Consider the following 26068-nt stretch of genomic DNA (forward strand, 5'->3'; position numbering starts at 1 on the left):
AGTTGTTTGTGTTTATGCTGTCATGGCAACGCCACTGACACCTCATACCTATATTTCTACAGTTCTCACCTATATGACACACTCTGGCTCTCTCCCTCTTTCTCTCTCAAGCACAAACCAATTAAGAAAGGATATGTGATTGAGTTTCTCTGCACTGCTTTTTAACTAGGCCAATTTTTTTAACACAAATGTATTTTTTTTAAGTTGTTGTATGTAAGATTTTGACTCTTCTAAATCCAAAAAATAACATGTTTGTAGATATTCAGGAAACTTGTTATGTTTACATAGCTGTTTTTCTGAAAAATAATACTATAGACCAGGGGTGTCAAACTGAATTCCTGGAGGGCCGGAGCCCTGCAGAGTTTAGATGCAACCCTAATTAAACACACCTGATCCAGCTAATCAAGTACTTCAGACATGCATAGCATATGTGTTTTAGCAGGGTTGAATCTAAACTCTGCAGGGCTCCGGCCCTCCAGGAATTGAGTTTGACACCCCTGCTATAGACAGTAATTCTACTCTGAAATGTGTGTTTCGGGTAGATTCCAAGTCTGAATTGCAGTAAATCTTACGTACGGCACATTTAATCTGTATGATCCTGCCCACTTCCAGTTGTCAGAAAACATAGCCTATTGCTGTCAAGCATGTTTACATTGCTGTTTTTATAATAATGCTATAGCAAGTAATTTTACGCTGAAAAGTGCATTCCAGGGTGGAATGCCTTTGTTTTTCAGTCACTCAGTTTTGCAGTATAATATTATATAATGCACCTTTAAGTTTAGTGCAAAAACTCCTCACGTGTTCTCTCCTCTGTGTTGCATCTAGCATTTTAACACAAAAAACCCATTCTAAAATGCTAATACATTAAAAAACATCTCTACGGCTTTTGATTTTTCCATTCCACTGCACTAGCATTTTTAAACACATCCCATGTGAACGGTCCCATCAAAAGTTTTGTCTGCAGCACCGTAGTAATAATTTATTTGGCGAAATATGCTTTGTGCTGTTTTACAGGCCTATTTAATGTCTATACACGTACAAAACAAAGCCCCTGCTTCCTTACACGAGTCACCACTATACATTTTAAATGACTCCAAATGCGTTGTTTTATCTGAAAGGTGATTGGAGAGCTTATTTTAAGTGTCACCTTGATAAGATTCAAAACTGAAGAGCCGCGTTGTGAGGTGAGCCGAGGAGAAACATGACAGTGTGACAGCAGCATGTGATAAAATCACAACACTGGGGCTTAACCAAATATTACATATGACCTACCAACTTCCACCAGTTTGGGGGCTGGTGTTATGATTGTTGTCCCAGCTGTTATGGTGACTGTAACTATGTATGAAAATATATTTGCAGAATGTTTAGAACATGGAGAAACAAACCTGAAGAATCATGTGCACATGAGTCAAGATTCTTTCTAATGTTCATTTAAAAGTACTTCAAAGCAACATGAAGTACAAATAAATATCTAGCTAACTCTCAGATATGTTTACCAGAATAATGATGAGCTGCAGTAGTTATTTCTTCCTTGAGTTTTTTTTTTTCTTTTTCTTTTCCAAATCCAAACCTCCCCTAACACAGCAGTGAGACACTGGCGAAAAATCTATTTATAGACTTTGATTTCACTAGGCGAATTGCTGATGATGTCATCTAGTCACTCAGACACCGTATCTCTATGCGGTTTTTCTTATTGATATAACTACCCCACTCCTCTATTAAAAGCTGCAGTGTGAAGGAACTTTTCTTAAACTTAAAAGCCAGAGTAAAACTTTTCTTTGAAATAAAATAACCCATTTTTTATCAATTGACTTCTAGTAATGGATTGCCTGTGCTTTTCTAGCACCTATGAATCCTGATCATGTAGCCTGGGTGTGGTGTTTGATTTCCTGTAAAAATGATGCCTGATACCGAAGGATGGGCATTTCTCCAGTCGTTCCTGGAACTGAAGAATAGAGTAAGGTTTTAGCTTAGTCTTAGAGTGTTTTGTGTTCATGACAGTGGAATGAGACAATTCAATAAAAAATTGACAACATCATTTACATGAAATTAATAATCCTCATTTGTTATGAAAACAGGTAATGCTATCTTCTGAGCCTGTTGCAAAAGGGATGACAGTTGACAATGGCAGTGAGAAGTTTAACATGTCGGATGACTACACTAAAACTACATCAGTTTAGATAGTAAACTGACATGATATATCGGACTGCCTGACCTTTCTGTCAAAGCCAGCTATATTCACATCAGTAGATATCAGATAAGATTAATAACAGAAGTCTGTCAGATTCAATAAGCTTCTTTGTTTCTGGGTGTGCCAGCATGCTGGATTCTTACAGGAATAGTCATTTTTACATGATATTGTCTCTGTCTAGCATTCGTGGAATGACGTGTTGATGAATCATTTTGTCAAGTTCATCAAAACGGGAAATGTGTTTACATGAATACTTTTAAAACTGAACTTTGTGAGGAAAATATCTGTAATATTCTGGGAATAACCTATTATAGATCACCCAAAAATGAAATTTGAAAAGCTTTCAGACCCTGCACAGACAACAAAGCAACCATCATGTTCAAGGCCCAGAAACATAGTGAGGAAAGTCAGAAAGCTCTCAGATTTCATCAAAAACATCTTTGTGTGAAGATTAACAAAGGTTTTATGGGTTTGGAAAAGCATGATAGTGAGCAATTAATGATGGAAGTTTTTGAAGCCAGTAGAGATTTGAAATATATTCGAGTAGTCGGTAGTCGATATGGAAATGTGATAATGGGCTGGTAATGAATGAGGATGGTGAAGAAATGTACAAAAGCTGAAGAAGCAGGTGGTGGGTTTTGATAAACATTGTCGACAAAAACAGTCAATATACAAATATAAAGATCTTATTAAAAAAGGTTTATTGTTGAAAAAGATGTCATAAGATAATTTTACACCAAGAGAATGTCAGTGTGCACATATGAGGGCTTTATACACAACAATTCAAGAGGTAGCAAAGAATGGTCTTGTGTGTGTATAAAGGTGACACGATGACCTTTCAAAATGGCACAGTACTTAACAAACCTTTGCCAAACATTTGTCTCAACCGGAGCCAGACACAAAAAAAAATCTAGAACCAACAAAGCGCTAGTCCTAAAATCAACTGTCACGTTCTATCAAAACATACCATAAAATTCCAGTGTAGGCATCATTATTACTATAATGAAAAGGCCGTTTCATAAATCTTAAATATATGCAGAACTCTCAAACAGCAGCATTTTCTTGTTGACGTTTTCATTCACATTAAAAAGCCAGTGTTCAGTTGGTGAACGTTTTAAACTGTTCAAAGAACAGATATCTCTGGAAGCCCATTTTTGTCACTGAATAAAAATAAAAAACTCGCAGCTGTGAGTTATAAAGTCAGAGATATAAAGTCGCAATTCTGTGAACATATCAGGCCTTTTTCCACTCAAAAATGGACTTTATAACTCGCAACAGCAAATTTATATCTCCCAATTCTGTGAGAAAAGTCAGAATTCTGTGATATCAAGTCACAATTCTGATTTTATAACTTGGAATTGTGAAGAAAAGAACTGTAAGATAAAAAGCAATAACCTTTTTTTTCAGTGGCAGTGGCAGAAACGGCCTTCCATAGATATCAGATATAACGTCAACCAAATGTAAATGTAGTTTTATCATGCAAAGTCTTTCAACTGAGTTAAGCAGTGCCTAGATTGGTTCAGTCTGACTATGGCGTAGAGACTTCAGAGAATTTAAACCAAACCAGAACCTGGAGCCGGTCATTGAAGGTAAAGATAGAAATCAAGTATCCTAATGGACTTCAAGATTCAATAACAAGAAAACATGAAAGCATGATAAATTTGTTGACATTTAAGACAGTAAATCACAAGATTCATACCCCAAACCAATTAGTATCTATTTAAAATAAGCATTCTGCTCATCAAATATTGCACACTAAAATATTCTAACTATTTTCACTAGTCCAAGTAACTCAGCATATGGCTTGCATTGTAATGCAGTTTGTGCTGCTGTCTTTCAAATACAATATATATTAAAACACAGGACTAAACTTGTTTTTTCAGTTCCAACTTGCAGGTTTAACTTTGGCCTGCTATGTGCTCAAATGTAAACAGTGCAGTTATTCCTTCATTTTCTTTATGGCACTTGATGGATTATTAACACCCAGATTGCTCATCTAAAAACATTTATCATAAAAAAACAAAAAAACAAAACAAAAGCAGCAGTTTGGAAAACCAAACACTTCTATGCAAGGGTGAACTGTGCCCAGTGAAGAATCCTTGCTAAGCAGTGCTCTTTCTGTTCAGGATGAGGGAGTACAAGGGTTTGGGTGTTTGGTTGTACCCAGTCTAAGGTTTACTGGCACAGACAAGGCATATGGAACATGCACTAAAAACCTAGTTAGTGAATTTTAATTCATGACACATTACATAAACCACAGAGAAAAAGTGTCTATGGAAAGTTCCAACAGTTGGCTTCAACACTTGGTGGATTTTTTAAATAATTGAAGCCCGTGTGAAACTCATGATAAGAGTTATGTGTCACATTGTCAGTAAACTGTTTATTAAATAGGTCTCTTAGCTGGTTGAGGGATGCCCTGAGTTTCACACTGATGGTCCTTGGGAGGCCAGTTTTGGGTGAATGGCATATTGAAAGAGAGAGAGGCTCAGATTGGCGAATCCATGAGTCAGTCATCTTTTGGCCTCATCTGACACCACTATACCCCATCTGAAGCACCTTTCCTTGGCAGAGCCTCTCACGTTCTCAGCTTCAGAATGACCGTTGCCAGAATTAGGAAGAATGTGTTCCAGCCCAGAGTGACTGCAAAACCTCGCCAGACCATCATACGGGAAAGACCCCAACCTTAATGTGAAATAAGAGGGTTAGTACCAGAACACGAAGATGCGTATTTAAGTATTTAAGGACACTGTTAAATGCTAAACCTTAAATTTGTAAAAGTCTCATGAACCATCCGACTAAAGCAATTCATTAGAATGAATCAAGCTTTTCAACATTACATACACGTGATAAAGGGGAGCATTTAAGACAGCTGTTGAGTTAACCTAACTGCATGTATATAGTTAAAAATCTGGTTCTGCAAGACTCCTCCCAGAGCAGTGTTCGTTTAATAATATTCATAAATTTGAATAGTATTTATTAATATTTTAATTAAATATATATATATATATACACTTTATTATAATATAATAACCTTTTTTTGTTTTTTTTATTTATTTATATTTTTTAGCAATTTAAAAAATTTCATTTAAACTTAGGCTACTTTATTTCACTTTTTAGTTCACAGTTTACATTTAAGTTTACGTATAAAATTTTATTTCGGCTTTGTATCAGTTAACACATTTTTAAAAAAGGATTAGTTAACAATAACACACCGACCCAGCGCAATGTCACTCAGGTGTCATTATCATCAGTAGATAAAGGTGAAAAACCAGGTTTGTGTACTGTCTGTACATTTCCAGTCACATAGCCAGTCTCAGCTCTGATCTATCCTGTACAGTATCAGCAGTCAGTTAACTCTAATATGTTTGAACTTGAACTTTAACTGCTTGTCATCCTCTGTGCCTCTCACTGTCTAACTAACCGGTTCCCCTGCGTGAGCAATGATGGCAGGTAAACAACAGGGAAGCTGTGTTTAATTTAGGAATGGAGGCAGACGCTCCTCCTGCTCTGTGAATAATTGAGAGAGAAGAGTGTCATGTGTCGTGAAGTCTGCTGTAACTCAAGATGTTCGTATCAGAGGGAAAATTTAGTTGAGTGGGATTTTAGAGCTGAACACATCACACAAGAGATGTTACAAATCTGAGGTGTGCGGGTAGAGCAGTCCATCTGAAATGTGTGATGTGATGATAGAGACACGCTTCAGAGACTCCACCCATACTATGCAACTTAATAACCACTATGACAGTATTCACTAATGGTCATGTTTATATGTACACATTTCAGTTTGTGATTTATACAATCTCTTAAAGGGATGCCAAAATTACAAAAGTGATAAGTTGAGTTAACTTAAAAAAAATATGAAACCTGTTGCCTTAAAATTATTAAGCAAATAATAATAATAAAAAAGTTAAGTGAACTTGAAAGTTTAAGTAATTTTTTTTAAAGATTATTTAATTAAAAATATTGAAGAAACTTGTTGCCTTAAAATTAAGTTGAATCAATATCACTTTTTAAGTTAATATAAAATAGTATTTTATAAAATAAATAAAATGACACAATTCTAAATGTATTTATTGAATACTATTACAAATAAATAATAATTACAATGATAAAAATTATAATTTGCTTTAAATATATTTATATTTTAAATATTTATAATTTTAAGTCATTAAAAATAATACAATAATAATAAATCAAATATCAATATCTAACATTTTAAGAATTTATAAATAAATATTTATTTCTATTATAATATACTGCACTTAACTATCATAAGTTTATTGGTAAAAGTGCTATATTGTAACACTAATTAATAACATGAACAAACAGTGAACAATAAATGTATTATTTATTATTTATTCATCTTTGTTCATGTTAGTTTATAAAAACAAAACCTTTCATTGTTAGTTCATGTTAGCTTACAGAGCATTAAAGGTGCAGTGTGAAAACTTCAACGGCATCTAAAGGTTGAGATTGCGAACTTCAACCAACTTTCTCCACTTACGCCTCCCTTCAGAGAAGCTACGGTGAAAGATACGGGATTAAGATGTCATAGTCTGAGACAGCAGCGAAAGCCAGCAATGAGCTTTCTTTTTACAAAGATAAATGTATGAATTATATTTACTTAATTATTCAATAATTTTCTATGTTGCTGCAACTATAATTGTTACTTTTGATCATTTTGTCAGTGTTAACAAAACACGCTGTTTGTCTTTTACCAGCTACTGAACAAACATGATGGCAACTTCCAAGTAAGGGGACCCACGTGTATGTTGATATAAATAGCTCATACTAAGTAAATAAAAACATAATGGTTCATTGTGTAAGTTCTTTGAACACTTCGGAAAACATAGTTACATATATTATATTGCATTTCTTAAATATTACACACTGCACCTTTAACTAATATTAACAAACCAAAGTTGCGATTTTAATAATGCATTAGTAAATGCTGAAATTAACATTTACAAAGATTAATAAATGCTGCAGAAGTATTGTTCATTCTTAGTTCATGTTAACTAATGAACCTTATAGTAAAGTGTTACGGCTATATTAAATGTGTGTGCGTGCATGAGTGCACATACTCTACCTCTGTACATGATGCAGCGCAGGGCTTCAGACGCGTAGGTCTGGGGCAGGACTAGACTCAAATAACGCAGAGGATACGGGATACACTCAACTGGCCAGATAACACCTAAGGGAGATAGATGACTAATTTCATTAATCTAAAACTTTAATCTGTAACATCATCTATGTATGTATATTTTTAGTACTTACTAGTGTGTTTGTGTTACATGAGCAGGCCATAAATGATAAATGACAAATATGTGAATTATGACCGGTAAGTGGGATCAAGGAGAATTTCCTTCCATTTCTTTACAATAATCATCGACATTTCCTGTCCATTTTTATCTCACCCATCAATCATCATTCACTCTGTTTATTCCACTCCACCATCAATCCACGATTTTACCCACTGTGGAATCACATCCATTAATCTGCTGGACACACCCAAATAGCAGGGCCCTAATATAGCTCTTATTATATTTTCTGGACTGTACCATTTGGGGTGGAGGGAGAAATGACAGGCAACCTTAACACGGAGGTCTGCATCAATACAAATGTGCGAGGTTTAAGGGTAATTTAAATATAAATAATAGCAAGTAAAATAAGCCACGGCGTAACTTTATCCCATCTTATTTATTTTTTAACATCTGTGAGATCAAATAGTGTACCGCTAATAATGAGGTTGGGGTAGAAGATTCCGAGAGCGGCCTGATTGGCCGACTGCTCGTCATCGATAGCAGAGGAAATGACCAGTCCAAAGGAGATTCCCGTCACTCCCTGCAGCACGATCAGTGAGATCACCAAAGCCAGAGATCCTTCATTAGGAATCTGCAAGAGAGAGAGAGAGAGAGAGAGAGAGATAAAGAATATTGCGGTAATGATAAAAAAGTATCTATATGAATCACACAGGGTATGATGACACTTTCAGATATGAAATAATGTATGTATATGGGTAGTTGACGTCAATGTTTCCTATAGCGTTACAGAAAAAAACCCTCTAACATTGAAGATAAACCTCTCTAGTGCCATTTGTAACTCTAAGTATGAAGACACATTTTTCTCATGCTATTTATTTATTTTTACATTTTTGCTGTCACGCCACGATAGGACACAGTCCAGTTTTTATTTGTCAATTACCCAAATATAAAATAAAAGTGATCCTGCTTAATGTTTTTATGTGCATCATATACACACATGTGCATGTATTATATTTTTTTGATTATACTCTAAACGTACTTTTAAATGCAGAACCAATTTACTATTGTATAACTCAAAATGTGAGAAATAAAGTACACAATAAGTACAGAATGACTACTGGTAAATTTCACTCTCCAATTCCTGTGAAGTGCTATTTTAGTTCCTGTGCTGTTCTTCATATCACACCCCTGATATAAAGTGTCAAATATACCATTTTAACATCATATTGCAAAAACAATACATAAGTGTAATATTCAACAATAGGTTGTTTATAAACAGTGATTCAAACATATAGTGTCTGAACATACCGGCATGACACAAACATCATAAGCGAGTGTGAAGAGTATTTTGTGTGAAGCTCACAGCTCTTCTTGTCTGATTACACAGAACATGCAAGTCAGTGTAGCATCTTTACTGCTAGAGACATCAGAAATAGAATCTACAGCTGGGTCTGTTACCAAAGCAAACCCTTTGTTGCCACGGTGGTCAAGCACAAATCACTAGACACAAAGGTAGGAATTATTTTTATGATTAAATTATCTTACGTGGCTCAGTTCCAGGGCAGTTTCTAAAATTCAAAGAGCACGGGACGAATAATTGCTCCATACAACGGACTTGCTCAGTCATGCTTAAAGGGTTAGTTCATCCAAAAATGTAAATTCTGTGATTAATTACTCAACTTCATGTTGTTCCAAACCCCTATAACTCATGAGAAGCAAGTCCTTTGTAAGACATCTTCAGAATTCAAATTAAGATATTTTTAATGAAATACGCTAGCTTTCTGAACCTGCACAGACAGCAACGCACCTACCACGATGAAGGCCCAGAAAGGTAGTAAGGACATTGCTAAAATAGTCCATGTGACATCAGTGGTTCAAACATAATGTTTGTAAACAAGGCCAGCTCCCGTCTCTGCGGCATCATGTGCATCTGTGTTTGTACTGACTACGTTTCTGGCCCTTGAACGTGTCAACCGCATTGCTGTCTATGCAGGGTCAGAAAGCTCTTGGATTTAATTGAAAATACCCTCATTTGTGTTCTGGAGATGAATGAATGTCTTAAAGGTTTGGAACGACATGGGGGTGAGTAATAAATCACACGTTTTTTACAAGGTAGTTCACCCAAATATAACTTCTTATGCCGCTGAAATATTGTGTACAGCCTTGAACTACTTCACAAAAACTACTAAGGCCTTGTTCTCAAGAACATGTTTTCATTTTTTTCTCTTCGGTTTGGCCTTCCATCCACGCAGAGACGGTGGATTTTAAATAAAGGAAAACAGAGCTTTTAGGAAACACTCTCCAAAGTGGATGCATTTGAAAATGACATTTTTGCACTGTAGTTGTGGACTTCTGAAAACAATAACGCAAAAATCAGTGACGTAACATTTTACCAATAGATATCTGTTTATACCGATATTGTACCTACTGTATGCTATTTACTTTAACACTATTGCCACAGGTATGTTACCTACTACATTCATCACAGTCCTGCAAATATGACAGAAAATGTACTCACGGTTGCTGTCTGCAAAAATTATGACTATGCAAAACATGAGGGCAGTTGCGTTTTAGATCAGGCATACGCTCATGAGTAAGCGCGACTTGGACACGTTAGTAAATGGTTTAATATTATCATTATTAAAATGGTCCTGCCAGAAGAACTGCACAAAAAATGTTTCATGTCTGTTCTGTATGTATTGCCTAGAAAAGCAAATTTAACGTTTTCTGACGTTTCAGCGCGGATGAGGAACTTTTGGAAAACGCTTGAAAACACTAATATGGATGGAGACATATTTGTGAAGTAATAATGAGAGCTGACGAACACACATCTCTCTCTTACGCACACACTCACTTTGAAGACCAGCAGGATGAAGATCAGCAGGAGGATGATCTGAACACTGATAACAAACAGCTGTGAGAAGAGGTGTGCCAGCATGGTCTCCAGAGAACTTACGCCTTTAGAGACACGCACACAAAGAAACATATATTCACATACATCAGTGACATGCTAACCAAACTATTCTGCTCATGTTTTCAGCTGCTGCGGGTGATCAGCTCCCCCTACTGATAAATCTCTAAAACAGCAAGTCTTGATAAAAAGGGTGCAATTAAATAAATATGCTCACTTGTTCCGATCTAAAGGTTTAGAGCTAAACATTATTTGTGTAAATAGTCATCACTTCTCGTCCAGTTCTAAGTTTTGCGTTTTGAATAAGACAGCTCTTATTTACCTGGTTTGTGGGTGGTAAGAAAACAAGACAGGAGTTTATGCTGAAATGCTGCCATGATTCTTATGTGAATTTATTCCTAAATCAAATGATGGCCATCTGGTTTACGTGAGCTGTCTCACCTGCCACCCAGCACCTGTCCAGTAGCCCCTCCTTTCTTTCTAACACAAAGGACAGAGCAGTCAACCCCACTGCCAGGTAAAATGTGATGCTAAAAAGAGGAGATAAATTATATTGAAAAGAGGTCCGTCATGACGCAGTAGTATTATCAGACAGTGTAGTTATACATTTGAATGACTGTAGGCGTGTGTGTATTAATGTTGTGATTGTTGTAATTAAATGTCAGATATGTGAATGTACCGCCAAGTGTTTACCTCAAAACAGCTCCTGGTGTCACAAAAGTTGTGAAATCTGTGTTCTTATTGCCATATATAGGTTCTTCAAACTATAAAACCACGTGAAACAAGAAATAAGGAGGGTGTTTTAAGAAAGGAAGAACAAAGCGAGTTTTAAGAGAAAAAGACAAGATAAAGAGGGAAAAAAAGGCAATAAAATTACACTGAGGACTCAGACGTATGACTAATTTGAGCTTTGAAATACCATACTCACTTTTATAGGGACGGCCACCATGTATGATAAACTCCCCAGTTTTGCCTCGATAAAAGCCTTTTGAAAGATCAGAATAATACAGCGGAACAAGTTTATTGCATTAAAAGGACAGAAAAAAGTTTAAATGTTTAAAACTAACCTCAAAGGCGTCATGGAGTTTCTTCTGCAGCATCAGGGCAATTTGTCTGTCTGAAATGTTGATGTGTACAAATGTTATACTGAAACAGCTTAACTCAAAATAGCTTATCTAACCGCATAATATATGTAATAACAAAACTTCAACTGATTAATCATAAACATGTAAAATAGAAGCTCGTGGTCGTAGGCATTTATGTCCAAAGATGCATGCAAAATTGCACAGCACTGCACTGCAATTCAGCCACAGAAATAAAAGCCCGGAAGACTTAAAGGGCACCCTCTTGTGGCCGTAATATGAGGTCACGTGAAATCAAAATCTACATAATATTGTTTGAAACATAAGTGAATAACTCACTGGTCAGATCCAGCCAAACATGTACTGACCCCCCCTCAACCACATCTCTGGAGACTCTGGGCTGCAGCATCCTTCACAAACACACACACACACACACACACACACAAACATATAAGCATACTTTAAAACATAGTTTTACTTATCTACCATTTAAGCCACAGCTGTTACATCTAACATGGGCCATGTTGAAACCAGCCAAAAAAAAAAATTTATATAAATATGTGTGACCTTCAAAAAGCTCCAGTCAGGACAGACCTGCTTTTCTCAACCTTAAAAGCACTGTGATTCACTCCCACAGCCTCTCCCAACACTCTCCCCATCAGTCGCTCTGCTGAAGTCACTGTCACCTGACATGCCATGTTGTTTACATGAGTGCTTGTGTTTTTTTAGGCTAAAGGGAAAACACCTCATACAGGCACTTGGATGACGTAATCAGACCCAGGGTTTATTATGAAATGGGAAAATGTTCACATGCGGTCATTTTCTTGTCCATCGTATTGGTAGGTACTTGTGTTTGTGTGTGTGCTCAGTGATGAGTGTTTCTGTCTATGAGGTAGGCGTTTGAGTTATGTGTGTGGTATCCGAGTATGCATAATTAGCTGGTTAGTAAGTGAACCCTTAATAGGAGGGCAGGGTCTAAAATTGCGTTAATGACATTTGTGACACCTTAAGGAGAAAAAAAAACATGTTTATTTGCGTTTGAGTTCATTTGCAGTCGCCCTCTAATCAACAAAAAAGAGACTGGACAAAAACAGGTATGTGCTTATTGTTGCAGTGTTAAAAAAAGAATTTGTAAATGAACTGGTCAAACAACTTACATGGTCCAAATGGGTTTTGTAAACATACACGATCAAATGACAGCTTATTTGACAAAGCAGCGTTTACGATCAGGATGATGAAATTTGGCATTCTTTGATCACAACATCAAAAACAAAAGTTATTTCAGGTCAATTTCATAAACATTTTTACACAATAGAGCTCACCTTTTGGTTAGATAACTGGTGAAATTCTCCCCAAACTCTATGACGCCCCAGTATTCCCCATTATAGACACCAGAAAAAGCTTCAGAATGAGACAAGCTCACCTGCAGAAAGGAAACAGGAAGCTGTACTTCAATCTTGAAAAGAACGCTGAAAATGGAACGCTTTTTCTCAACTATTTCTTAAGCTGATTTTGTTCCTCTGATTTGTTGAAGTGAAATCAAAAAAGAGGAAGTGAGAGGATCCGTGTACTTTTGCGTCCATTCGTTTTTTTTACAGTTGTTGTATTTTATATGTTGAAAACCAAAACTGAAATTAAAACCGTACACAGACATTGTTCTCAGAAAAAGAAAATATTGACTTCTCTTTAGATTTTTATGAAATGTCGTACTTTTATTAAAGCATTTGAAAAATGCACAAATTAATATAAAAAATTTAGATTTTAATAGTTTTCTTGGCCAAATTTAATAATGCTTCTCCTGTGTGTTCAGAACTATGGAACAACGCAGACTTAATACAAATATGATTTTTAAAATAGACATAACAGAATCCTGGGAACTATATCATCATGAAATTATATAATGGGATATCATTTTGTCAGAATTTTGTGTGCTATCTGGGTTACGGTGCAGTATATGCTACGCCATGTTAGAGCGCTACACATGGTTTAATATAGTCTAAGCGGGAAATATAGATAGAGAATATAGAAATATAAAAAGTGATAATCTCTAGATACAGGCAGATCTGGTTCCTGAATCAAATTGCTGTTCATTGATAGTGACATCTGCATAGCCTAAATGCCGCATATGTCCCTCCTGAAACTTTGGGGCGTGCAACTGTCGCTGGTCCAATAGCATCATGACAAATAAAACTTATTAAAATTTTGAATGGATTAAACAAGAAAGCACACGCTCTGTATAATAATTATAAAGCTCTCATTCATTTAAATTTATCGCAATCTCACAAAAATTCCATTATAAATCAATCAAGTGCTGCACATGACTCTCTTATTTCAATCATATTACACTTCTTTATGAGAGACTCCCAGCAACCCTCACCTAAACCCCCTGGAAGGCGATTGCGATTTCTACCAAGGGGTACCCCCGCACACCACACTGGAGCCCTGCACGGGCCTCAAATTTAGGCCCTAGCCTGGACCTGGCCCTAACTAGAGATACTCAGAGCCTAGCCCAGCCCATGCTCAAACTTATCAGAATTACCGGCCTGTCTACCATAACAGCTTATACTACTGAAGTGGAAGGGGAGGAACTGCATCACAGCTGTTTAAATCAGCAGTAAAGCTGAATTCCTGTTTTTCATTTCTTGAAAAAAAAAAAAAAAAAAACAATTAAAAAGGAGCTGTCTTAAAGTGTTTCTACTTTCAATATATTAAAACAAAAAGGAGTGAACACTCAATTCCCAATTTTGGTTATCTAATTTCAAAAGTAAGGTCTGTTGGCTGCCAAGTACACAGACCAAATAAGAGTCTCTGTGTTCTTTTTATTTATATATTATTTTTTAAAAACGAAAAAAGAAAAAAGTATTTTTGTACTATTTACACAGGATCTTTATTTTGTACATTTTGAGTTTACCTGGTAGACACTTGTGTTGTCGAGGAAAGACAGCAGTGATTTACTATAGGCACTGGGACTGGTTTCATTATTGACCACAGCCACGTCGATGCCTTTGGGGTCTCCACCAATACACAAGCACATCAGACAGATCTGAATTACAGGCAACAAGAACTGGAAACAAAGGGACCTGAGTACAAACCAGAGGAACATACATCAAATTTTGTGCAGATTTCTGATAATCAGAGAATTCAAAACTTCAAAATTCTAAAATTTCTGAAAGACAATGGTAAGATATTATGTACATGTAAGAAAGTGTTTATTACACTTATTACTGCAGTCATTGATTTATTTAGTTGGCTTAATAAGAAATAATATCTAAAAAATAAAAATAAAAAAACTTCGGAGTCTGTCACAGTCTGTCCAAAGGGTTCGTAAATACTTTAAGACATCATTACCCAGGCATTCTCCTCATTCGAACCATTGTCTTGATCATCAGCGCTGCAATGTTACGCCATTTTGGTATAATGTGTCTGGCACGCACTTTCCAGTCAGCTGCGGAGACACAAGAACATGTCAACACAACACCACAGTCTCAACAGTGATCAAAAGCTTTAATTGTAAATACATTTTTGTACATTTATGAAACTAGTGCCATTTTATTTCAGTAAAATGGGAATTTCTGTTTTAGTTTAACTTTCGCGTGAAGTATTTTAGAGCAAGAATTTTTTCATCTTAGTTGTACCTTTATATTTGGGTATGTCCTCTGGAGTGCTCTTTCTCAGAATGGGTTCTCTGCTTTCATCTCTCATGCTGTCTGGAGATGGGCTGCTGTCCAGCGGACGGCCCTGACGACTCTGTTTGGAGCCCATCTGATCCGAGTCCTCACAAAGTTGTAAGAACGCACTCTCTAATGTCTAATGTACACACACAGATGCATTTGGTTAACCAAACCATTTTGAATGTACAGTAAGTACATATTAAATATGAGCTTGTGTTTGCATGTACTTACTGCTGCATTGTGTTGCTTCATAACAGCATCTGGGGGACCTTCAGCTAATAATCGACCATTCCTCATCAAACCCACCTAAAGAGACAGAATAACACAGTTATTGCTTATATGTTGCTTTTTTATAGCTTAGAAGACTTGCTCACCAACAGATCCACTGCAGTGAATGGGTACTGTCAAAATAAGAGTCCAAACAGCTGATACAAACAACACAATAATCCACAAATAATCTATATGCCACCATCAATTTGCATGCTGCAAAGTGAAAGGTTGTGTGTTTATAATAAACAAATCCATGAGTAAGGCAGTTTAGTTTTATACCGCCAAAACATGATGGACTGAAATCGTGGATTATTGTGATGTTTTTATAAGCTGTCATTTTGACAGCGCCTATACACTGCAGAAGATCCACTGGGAAGCAGTTGATGCAGTGTCATCTCCAAATCTGTTCTGATGAAAAAAAATAACTAATTTACATCTTTGGATGGCCTGAGGGTGAGAACATTTTCAGCAAATGTTCATTTTTGGGTTAACTATTATTAGTTATTAATTCACATATATTTTCCCCTAAGAGAAATGAAAATGAACAATTGGTAACTTTTGCTTCAAGCTGAGCTATTAATGTGGACAGCATGGTTCCATGATTTGGTCTTGTAGAAATTTGAGAGATATTAATGAGAGATATTTGAGTATATTTTGACTCGGCAGATGTGAGCACAGTTTGACTCTCCAAAGAACACACATGTGAGATGACCTGTGAGATGACCACAGTCTGTATTTAGGAGAAAAATCTGAGAAGCAAAAGTAAAACTAAGAGAAACAACAGAGATCTCATCATTACCTACAAGTAGAGAATGATAGCAGACAGAGTAAGGAGTGCATAGTATTGTTGTTTAATAAATACTTTTCACTTTTAGAAATTCACATCACTGTTCTGGGTTGGTGAGTGTACTGTAAATAAGCATGTTGTGATTATGCCTTTGGTGTCACTCTTTGTCGTTTGTGCATGTGACTCAAGAGTAATATATCAAAAGGATTTAGCAACTGTCTGGTTAACATTACACAGTCAGACAAAATTATTCACTTTGAACACAACAAACGTCATGCCCTCAAGACAAACTGGTAAAACAACACTTTGAAGAGGAATAAAATGAAACAATAGAGTCAGCTGACTTAAATCTTTCCCAATTCTACAGCAGGAATCTCTCATCTGATGTATACCTTTTCTGACACAATATACAGTAAAATATCCTAATTATTCCATGAAATAAGTCTTAATACCATTAATCAGTATTGTCAAAATCTAAAACCCCGGTATTTATTTTAAAGAAAATGCCTGCTAATTCAAACAAAGCTCACCTGTACTTTTTTTTTTTTACAAAAGCTAGTTTTAAAGTTACGTAATACGCCACAGTACAAAGTACATTTGGCAAATGAGTCACGATTATAATAAGGGATTACAGAAACAAATCTGCATGAGTAAGGAGTAGAGTGGTGCGTCTGTTCAAGAAACACACCTGCCATGTCTAAGAATGACTCCTGTTAAATCATTAATCATCTGTTCTATAGCTTTACATTTAAACTGCACATGTTTATCTTTTAACTAAGAGTGGGAGTGAATTGTGGTACAGGTTTGTCAGGTGGTCAGAACAGGAAGGTATCTTACCGTATTGGCTTGTCTGGCTTCCTCAATGTAATGCGTCGTAATAATGACAGAAACCTGTCCTCCTCTTACAATGTCTACTAGGTGCTGCCAAATCCTGTAATAGTAGAGAGTTGTAAACAGCATGAGTTATGTGCTATTTTTAATGGAACATTTGTCTTTATAAGATTGACATGTTTGCATTTGGCGGATGCTTTCATCTAAAGCAACATACCTTTAGTCTTTTATATACTCATTAATTAAACTTATGAATCCACATTTGGCATAGGATGACACAAACTATTATAAAGTGGAAAGTGTCAGGACAGAGAGGGGGTGAAACGAGATTTGAGCCGAGAGAGCTTGATGTGCTGCAATTTAAAAAAACACATGCAAACAGGAATAGGAAAACGTCTTTATCAGTTTGATGGCAGGTGCTGCAAACAAATAAAGAAATGCTCTCGAGATGCTTATAACACAACCAAATAAAGCTTTTTTTTGGTTGTGTTGTGAGCATTTGCAGCTTTTGTGTGGTCAAATCGATGAAGTTGTAATCTTAATGTGCTTTTTTCTATTTGAAGTGCATTTCTTTATTTAATTGTGTTGTGAGCATTTGACAACTATAGTGATTTATGCTACCTCTGAAATGTTTGGGGTTAGTAAAAATAAAAATAAAATAAGAAATTAACTTTACTTATGGAAATAATTAATGAAAGGTGACAGTAAAGAGATCTATAATACAAAATATTTCTATTTCTAATAAATGCTGTTTCTTTTTAACTTTTATTTTATCAAAGAATTTAGAAAAACATATATTTAAATATAAATTATTTATAGCAATTAGAAATGTTTCCTGATCGCCAGATCAGAATATTAGAATGATTTCTAAAGTGTCATGTGACGCTGAAGATAGACAAGCTATTTCAGATTGTAATATTTCACAATATTTCATTTTTACTTCATTTTTGATAAATGAATGTGGCCTTAGTGAGCATACCGACCCAAAGCTTTAGAACAGCAGTGTGCATGTGTTCAATTAACATTCCTAGAATAATACACAGTGCATATGTCAGTATTTTACAAAGCAAAGCACCCCAAAATTGTTGAAGCTTAGACAGGCTTGGCCCATAGTCTGTTATATAAGAGGATTTCAGCAGGGTTCAACTGGGTTTGACATGAACCTGTGTGACCTCAGCATAAATATGTATCAATTTAACCTAAAAAACGAAATATAGAAAACAAAATGTCTTTTTCTGGCTATTAGCTTTTCTAAAAAAAGAAAACATTTTGAAGTAATAAAGCACTCAATAACAGAGGGCTGAGGTTAAAAATAATATATTTCTACTTTGAACATACCTGCATCTATGTTTCGCTTAGTAGGTGCTGCATCATATGCAAGCTTGTGACACAGTGACCCTCTTTTTACCCATACAGACTTCCTTTCAAGGCTACTGCTCCTTCTACATGTTGTTTGTTTACTTTTGTTCACGAACTTAAAAATAAATGAAGATTGTCACTAAGAATTTACAGCATAAAGCTTCTTTTCTTTTCTTCTTCTTCTTCTTCTTCTTCAAGTTTATAATAAGTTATAATGAGTTGGAATCTTGAGCCTATAGAAGGCTGGATAATCTTCATCAAACCACATGCTCAGGATGCACTCACACGGAAAGATCAGACAAAGGCATGCAAAAGGGTCCACTGGGATTTGTTTGCCCATTATGCATTGTGAAAGATCTTCATACTACCAGTTCAATGAGACAAATCTTTGACTTGAATAAAGTTATAGTATTTACAACAAACAAGTACATACATTCATGAAATGAACTTGAGGAAAAGCCTTTAACTTAACAGGAAAGTTACTACACAGTTATGAATGTAAACTGAAATGTTAAGTTGAGATGTTTGAGAGAGAGAGAGAGAGAGAGAGAGAGAGAGAGAGAGAGAGAGCGAAAGGAGTGGTGCAAGGCAAAAAGCTCATGGTTTTAGAATGCAGAACAGGGTTCATTCACAAACACATTGCTAGTGCACATTGCAAAGTGCATTGGAAGGTTAATAAAGGTTATGGAAAGATGCTGCTGGAAGGTAAAGACGGGTGAATACTTTAGAAAGAGGTGTGTTGTGCATACTTGGCCCGCAAAACAGGGTCCACTCCTACAGTGGGCTCATCCAGAATGAGAAGTTGTGGGTTCTGAAGCAGAGCAGCTCCAAGTGAGACACGCCGCCGCTGGCCTCCACTAAGCAAAGTGAAATAATCAATTATGAACTTATCAAACAAATAAATTAAATGATTAATTTAAAAAATGCATAAATTAATGCAAACTTGTAACAACAAAAGCATAACAACAAATGTATAAAACGTGATTTTTTTCCAAATCTGTGATGAAATCATGCTTTCATAGACACCAGAATTTGTTGAAATGAAATTTTTATTAATTCTTTCTACTACCTTCAATTTATAGTAAATATTAAAATAAATGATTAAAATAAGCAAACAAATAAAAACATTACAAATAGTAATATATAAAGTACTGTAGGTAAGCAAATAACAAGTTGCCATATAAAAAAGCAATATGCTAAAAATATGCTAAGTTAGCAATCAAATGTAAATTGTTTCTCTTAAAGCAAAATCCTTTATAATATATTACATTATCACAGGAAATGGTTCTAATTACTGACAATCTGAGCAGCCAACCATTACACTAAAAGAATGAAAAACATGAACATTTATAATTTAAATAAATCAACAGAATATTTGAAAACCCCAAGGTATCTAAAGACCACAAATCCACTAACCCAGCCTAATTTAACTAACCCAACCTGTCAAAAAGAAATTGACCTTAATTAACTAGTGTGATCTTTAAGACCTTCGGGGCCATTGTCTTATTTTTCAGATGGATGAGCCCTGCCTAGAGCCAGCTCATCACTGTAAAAAACAAAACCAGACAGACTACATCGAGAGGACGGCAGGACACAAGACGCCTTTCTGAGCAGAATTAAAAGTCTCATGCTTCACATTCCTTGGCCTTAGTGAAAGACAATCCCCTAAGTGTAGACAGGCACTTTGTTTCGTTTTCAAATAATAATGCTAGAAATAACAATAAACCTTATTTCCTACAAACAGTGCACACACAACATTCAAATAACACTGGAAAATGACCTCTATGTCAGATAGTCAACTGTCAATGAATCATTAAGCAGACCTTTTAGATTCATTCAGCTGTTTATATAAAACCCACTCTAGTCACATGACCATTTGACCCATAGAAGGCCGCTATAGAGGAAGCGTGAGAACTTTCAGAGCAGAGCGGCCAAACAAACGGACACAGGTTTTCCCAAATGTTTTGTATGGATCATATCATTAGGGAAGCTCCGATGAGAAAGCTGCTATCAGAAAAGTCAACAAAGAAAACTGGGTCACACATGATGCCCCGTTTTGTTTTGTTTTTTTGTCTCTTTCATAATTTACTCAGCCTCATTTTGTTTCAATGCCTTTCATTCCAAACCTCCATAATATAATTTCCTTTCTTCTGTGAAACAAAAAAAACGTAAAAGGGGTCATATGATGCGACTTAAAATTTTCTACTTTTAGTCCATAGATGTGAGCACTTAAAGTTTAAAGATTGCAAAGATTAAAGTTTCAAAACCAAAGAGATATTCTATATAAAAGTTCTGACTTGTGCGCACTCCCCTATGTCACAGAGTAGGAGTTTTATTAGAGTGTTGTTCAGCGCATTCATGGAGGATTGATTCCTAAAACCTGAACAGTAACTTATGCTGGCTGTGTATGGAGGCTATAAAGTGGAGGAATTTTAACTCTGCAAGGACAGTCTGGCGCTTCACAATCTTTAAGCAAGTTAAGATTTGCACATAACACTGCACAAACATAATTCCTACTTACCCTTGAATGTTTATAGTATATATTGTATTTTTGCTGTTTTGTACCTTTTATATTTTGTATATTGTATATAATTCTTTTTATTATCGTGTTGCACTGTAGAGCTTCTGTCACTAAAACGAATTCCTCGTATGTGTAAGCATACCTGGTAATAAAGTTGATTCTGATTCTGATACTGATTAAGTTTTCTCATTAAAAGAACCTGCTACTTACTATTCAAACACGAGTTTTGAGCAATGAAGAGTAGTGCTTGTTGTTTGTCCTTTCTCCGATCACGAATGCAGACATGGTGTTAAGTTACGAGAAGTGATGCAACATGATGTAAAAAGACAGTAGTACTAAGTCATGATAATTAATAATTATGTCTCCATTGGATGCAACAAATACCCTGTTTATTATTTGTTTTATTGTTTTGGTGTCATATGATAAGGGGAGTAACATTTCCATTAGATGCTTGCGATATTCAGCCAGTCACAGCGCACTGGATAGCTGGCCAGTAAGAGCACACCTTGCTATTTTAGAACGATGAGCTTTGTACAAATCGACCCGTTTCAGGAAGGAGGGGCTTAGAGGAGAAACAAAATACATACAGTATGTGGTAAATAAGGGGTTTTTTTGCACCTTAAACCACATAAACACATTGCATTACACCAAACACACACAAAATAATGTTCTTTTTAGCAACATCATATGACCCCTTTAAATGTCTGTTTCTCACAAATAGCTATTGTAACACTCCAGAATAATCATTTTTTGGAAAGGCGTACAAAAGGGTGAGCAAATCCTGATAGAATTTTAATTTCTAGGTAAACTATACCTCACTGCAATGACCAAAAAAATTATGATTATGAAATGAAACATCATTCTACCTGAGATTTCTCACAAGGCTGTTTTTCTGTGGCAGGTCTAGGAAGTCAATGAGGAAATTCATCCTGGCTTCTGTTTCTTTAGATGAAAGGCCATGAATTCGACCGTAAAACCATAGTGTGTTACTGATAGTGAACTCATTGTACAGAGCTATATCCTGAAGATAGACAGAATGAAGAAAGAAAAAGGAAACTCAAGAGGATATATTTAGAATTATACACTAGGCTTTGTGGGTAAACACCAGTCTCTAACATTCTCTCACCTGTGGCATGTACCCCACCATCCTTCCTGGCACTTCATGTCCCGGGAAAGCTGGTGGTTTCCCCAACACTGTGATATGACCATGTGAGATCTTTAGAGTTCCCACAATGCATTTCAACAATGTAGTTTTCCCACAGCCACTTGGCCCCAGCAGCCCATAGCTAAGGACAGAAAATAAATATATTCAAAGATCCAGTCAATCCTCCATAGCCTACTAAACAAAAGTGACAGTAAAGACATATAAAAGAATACTTCTACTACAAATATTTCTATTTACACTAAATGCTATTTTTCTTAACTTATGAAAAAAGGGCTTTGCAGAAGCTCACTGATATCCATACTAATAAAAAAATATTTCTTGAGCATCAAATCAGCACAGCAAAATTATTTCTGAATTCTGCTTCCTTCATAAGCACAAAAGTCATCTTTCAAAAACCCTATAGATTGCAAACATTTTATCATATAAAGTTCTAAACAGGCAACCAAATGCAGACAAAAATTATCAAATGACATGTGGGTGATTTATATGTCTGTAAGAGGAATTAGAAATAGGAAGTGAGAAATGTATGAGAAAAGAGACAGAAGTTACTAAATGCTTTTCAATGCACTCATGATCAAAATAAGATAGCAGTTATGCAAACTACAGCAACTAAACAATATTTTAGATAAAGAAGACAAAGGCATTTTTAAAATATTGTTCTGATAAGACTTATCAGATCATAAATGGGTAACAAGAGGACAAATAGTCACACCCAAGTTGATGTAAACGTAAATTAATTTTTCACTGCAGTAGCATCACAGCATCGCATTCACTGGCCAGGTGTTAGATTCTTGAGTCACTCATAATAGAGTTTTTTAGAGGTTTGCTGTGCTACTTATGCAGAACACCTAAGGGATGAGGTGGGGAAGACATGTGCGCGCATGTACGTGACATGTGACATGAACATCAGGTCAGCATTTGGGCATGTTTTCTTGCTTAAAGTGACCATTCAAGATTGGTGTAACTTGATAACATATTTAGAAAGCCAAAATTGTGGACTCACATTTGGCCTTGAGGCACTGTCAGGTTGAGATTGTTGAGGACTTTAAGTTTCCCATATGAACGACACACATCTCGACAATGGATGGCAGCGCCGCAACTCCCGGCCTCCAAGTCTGTCTTCATAGTACCGCTCTCCAACCTCTACATATAAAGTAACCAAAATCAGCTCAAAATAAATATTTCAAACAAAGCAGAAGAAAAATACATGCATTCAAATCAGCACGTTAGCTACAAACAAATACTGCAAAGGACATGTCTTTGTTGTGTTGCCAATAACAACATCATACACTACGTGATATACAATGTTGTTTAGTTGAAACAAAATACGATGCCTCATTTGTGATCCTTATAGATATAGTTAGTTTCTTAGAAACAGCTCAGATTCTGTAACAGAGTATTCCCTTTACAGATGAGGCAAACTGGGTCATCTGAACTGTAATCTGTAATCTCTTCTTCTTTTCACAGAATCTCTTTCTCTCACTCAATCTCTACACACTTAATCCAAAATGTTTCACCACAAAACACACATACACACAAAACACCATCAAGATCTTTGTTTGCGTTAAGGCCGTCCTGGAGAAAGGAAGACTGATGGGCATATCTGATCATTAATCAGTGTTAACTAATCATAAAACTAGTCAAAAACACTTTAATAAATGCATTAAATAATTTCTTGAATATACTGATATTAAGAACATGTCTCCAGTTTCTGAATTTAAATAACTGTATTACTTTTGTGGACCTAAAGTCAAAAATTATAATCCTTTCATTAAAAGGCTGTAGTTTGGCATCATATATTATTAGTATTTTATTTTTTTAAATGTTAAAGTTTCTGATTAAGTTCCTTAGTAGTTAATACTTCACATTTTTGAGTCAATAAATAATTTTCTTTTAGTTTCTAAGAACATTGTGGACGTTTTTTATTAGTGATCAACCTATACGTGTATACTTTCAGCTCTAAAAATATAAGGTCCTGATGTGAAAAGAAAGCTGAATGGTGACAGCGTGAAAACCAGGTGACAATTATGTTACAACAAAGCAATTTTGAGCAGCTGAACTGGTTTGGTTTTCTATTTCTACTTTGTTTTGAAGCGCCTCCCTGTCACTGCGCCTGACAGGAGCTTCGCGAGCAGTTCAGACAAAACTCTGCAACCACTGGACTATTTACATGCAACCATCGATTACTTGATAACTTATCGAATAAATAAAATATTAAACATCAATTACAACGGCTTACAAAGCACAAGATAGGATGAAATAAGTTTTAGGATTAAAGTTTAAATGAGCTATACATTATACAGCTATACGTCCTGCACAGCCGTTTAAAGATACATACTTTAGAATGAAAAATAGTTTTTATACCAAAGCGGCTTTACAATCCTTGGAAAGGAAAATCACGTCGATTAACTGAACAGTCCAGCTGTCCGGCTGTGAAACGATCTTTTCTGTCGCAGCGTTACTTCATGACAGGTGCAGCGACACGCAGAGCTTATAACCGCCGGCCACAGGCTGACAGTTAGCCGTGGAGATGTGTGCGTTATCTGCCTCTTCTACTGGTTCACCGACAAGCCCCGCCTCCTGACAGAGCTGTCGCCATTCACTGACCAATCCTATTCCGAGAAGCTGTGATTGCAGACTGTGATTGGGCACTCGAGAAGTCGCTCAAATAGCCATGGCAATCACGGCAAAAGCGGTACAGCAAAGGGCAGGAGTTATCGAAATACAGGTGGGAAAAATAGCGTTGCGTCTACATGCTGCATTTCTACAGACGCATGCAATAAACACATTAACGACAGAAATTAAGTGTCAACAACTTACAATTGCAGCAATGAGTTTTCCTAATGTAGGGGGTTTTAAATAGCTCTCTTCTCAGTGATGGAGAGTCTGACTCGTTTTCGCGAATCGATTCTTTTGAACAGTTCGCTTGACTAACTAGCTCAAAAGCAGATTCAGAAATTCTTTAACGTCCTGTCGCAATTACGCCACCGTGTGGCAAATTCACACGTTCATAATACATAATTAATACATAGGCACAAAAAGCCGATTATTACTTTTTAATTATGACGCGTTTGCTTTAGTTTCATGTGTTCCAGATCGCTTTTTCGCATCCCTGATTCAATCAGAACCTAATCTAATTAGCATTTAAATAAATCAGTATTAATACAAAAACTACACTAAAACACCCTCGTTGAAGTATGATATTATTTGTCTGTTAGCATAAAATGCTGTACCTGCGTTTCTTCTGCTAGGATAAGCTGTTTCATTTAAACTATTTAGCAGATTCGATTCAAAGATCCGACTCAAAAGAACGATTCGATCGGTCACTTCTAGATACATTCCGCTTCTGCGTCATGGGGAGACACTGCAGTAGCAGACCGATCCGTCTACGAATCTATATAAACGTAGCAAACATGCACGAACGCTTGTCAAATATCAGTTTATGGATGATTTCCATAGGGTTCGGTTATCAAAGACACCAGACGCAGAACACTGCATCGTTTACACATTGGCACATGAGTCGTATCCAATCGTGCACGCTCGGTCACAGTAAAACGTAAACATAAAAAATAAAAATGAATGCAGCATCTTACTTTTTGCTCCATCTCTGTGCTGTCGTCGGGCGCTTCCTCGGTCCCATTACCGGACATGATTACCGGGCCGGCGATCGAGATGCTGCCGGTGAGGAGCTGCGCTCGGCTTTGCGCACAGATGAGCCGTTTAACTCATTCTGCTCCAGATCACGCTTCAACTGCAAGTTTTAAACGCTCAAGGGCCACGTTTGAACAACATTACAGCATTATGATCACTTGTGCGTCTTTTCGCCAGCGGGGTGTCTCTGTAATCGAAGTAGCTGCGCAACGATCTTCCAGGTCGTTTCCCTCCGGGCGCGAAAACCTCTCTGGAGTAGAAAGTTTTAAGTTTTTAAATGCATTAAATGTAGATGCGCGTAGCACGTATGGGAGAGAAGGGAACGGCTATGGGAGGAAAGAAAAGCTACATATATCGAAAGATTA

At 36.2% G+C, this 26068-nt stretch overlaps 1 protein-coding gene across 2 annotated transcripts; it reads right to left on the reverse strand.

Moving 5' to 3' along the window:
* Positions 1 to 2869: 2869 nt before the first annotated feature.
* abch1 (ATP-binding cassette, sub-family H, member 1) lies at positions 2870 to 25926 on the reverse strand. 2 transcript variants are annotated; one of them, XM_043263603.1, is made up of 20 exons: positions 25646 to 25926; positions 23056 to 23195; positions 22014 to 22173; positions 21754 to 21908; positions 19116 to 19223; positions 17014 to 17107; positions 15351 to 15425; positions 15084 to 15255; positions 14797 to 14893; positions 14360 to 14528; positions 12771 to 12871; positions 11788 to 11858; positions 11434 to 11483; positions 11295 to 11351; positions 11060 to 11130; positions 10808 to 10896; positions 10310 to 10413; positions 7927 to 8086; positions 7281 to 7385; positions 2870 to 4873 (listed from the first exon to the last, which is right to left on the reverse strand). In XM_043263603.1, exons 1-20 carry the CDS (start codon positions 25700 to 25702, stop codon positions 4767 to 4769), a joined length of 2142 nt encoding a protein of 713 aa, XP_043119538.1. In that variant the 5' UTR covers positions 25703 to 25926; the 3' UTR covers positions 2870 to 4766. The 2 variants fall into 2 exon arrangements, with proteins under 2 accessions (XP_043119538.1, XP_043119539.1); XM_043263604.1 differs by lacking the exon at positions 25646 to 25926 and adding an exon at positions 24417 to 24567.
* Positions 25927 to 26068: the final 142 nt, after the last annotated feature.

This window comes from Puntigrus tetrazona, chromosome 17, assembly GCF_018831695.1.
Source record: "Puntigrus tetrazona isolate hp1 chromosome 17, ASM1883169v1, whole genome shotgun sequence".
Lineage (NCBI taxonomy): Eukaryota > Metazoa > Chordata > Actinopteri > Cypriniformes > Cyprinidae > Puntigrus > Puntigrus tetrazona.

Bases quoted from the DNA above. Each gene is read 5' to 3' on its own strand.
- abch1 (XM_043263603.1), bottom strand. From the start codon at position 25,702: ATGTCCGGTAATGGGACCGAGGAAGCGCCCGACGACAGCACAGAGATG. The intron at 11,484-11,787 runs GTGAGTTATTCA...TCAACATTTCAG, and splicing joins TGTTTGGCTGGATCTGACCA to ACAGACAAATTGCCCTGATG. The intron at 11,131-11,294 runs GTGAGTATGGTA...GTGGTTTTATAG, and splicing joins TGGTGGCCGTCCCTATAAAA to TTTGAAGAACCTATATATGG.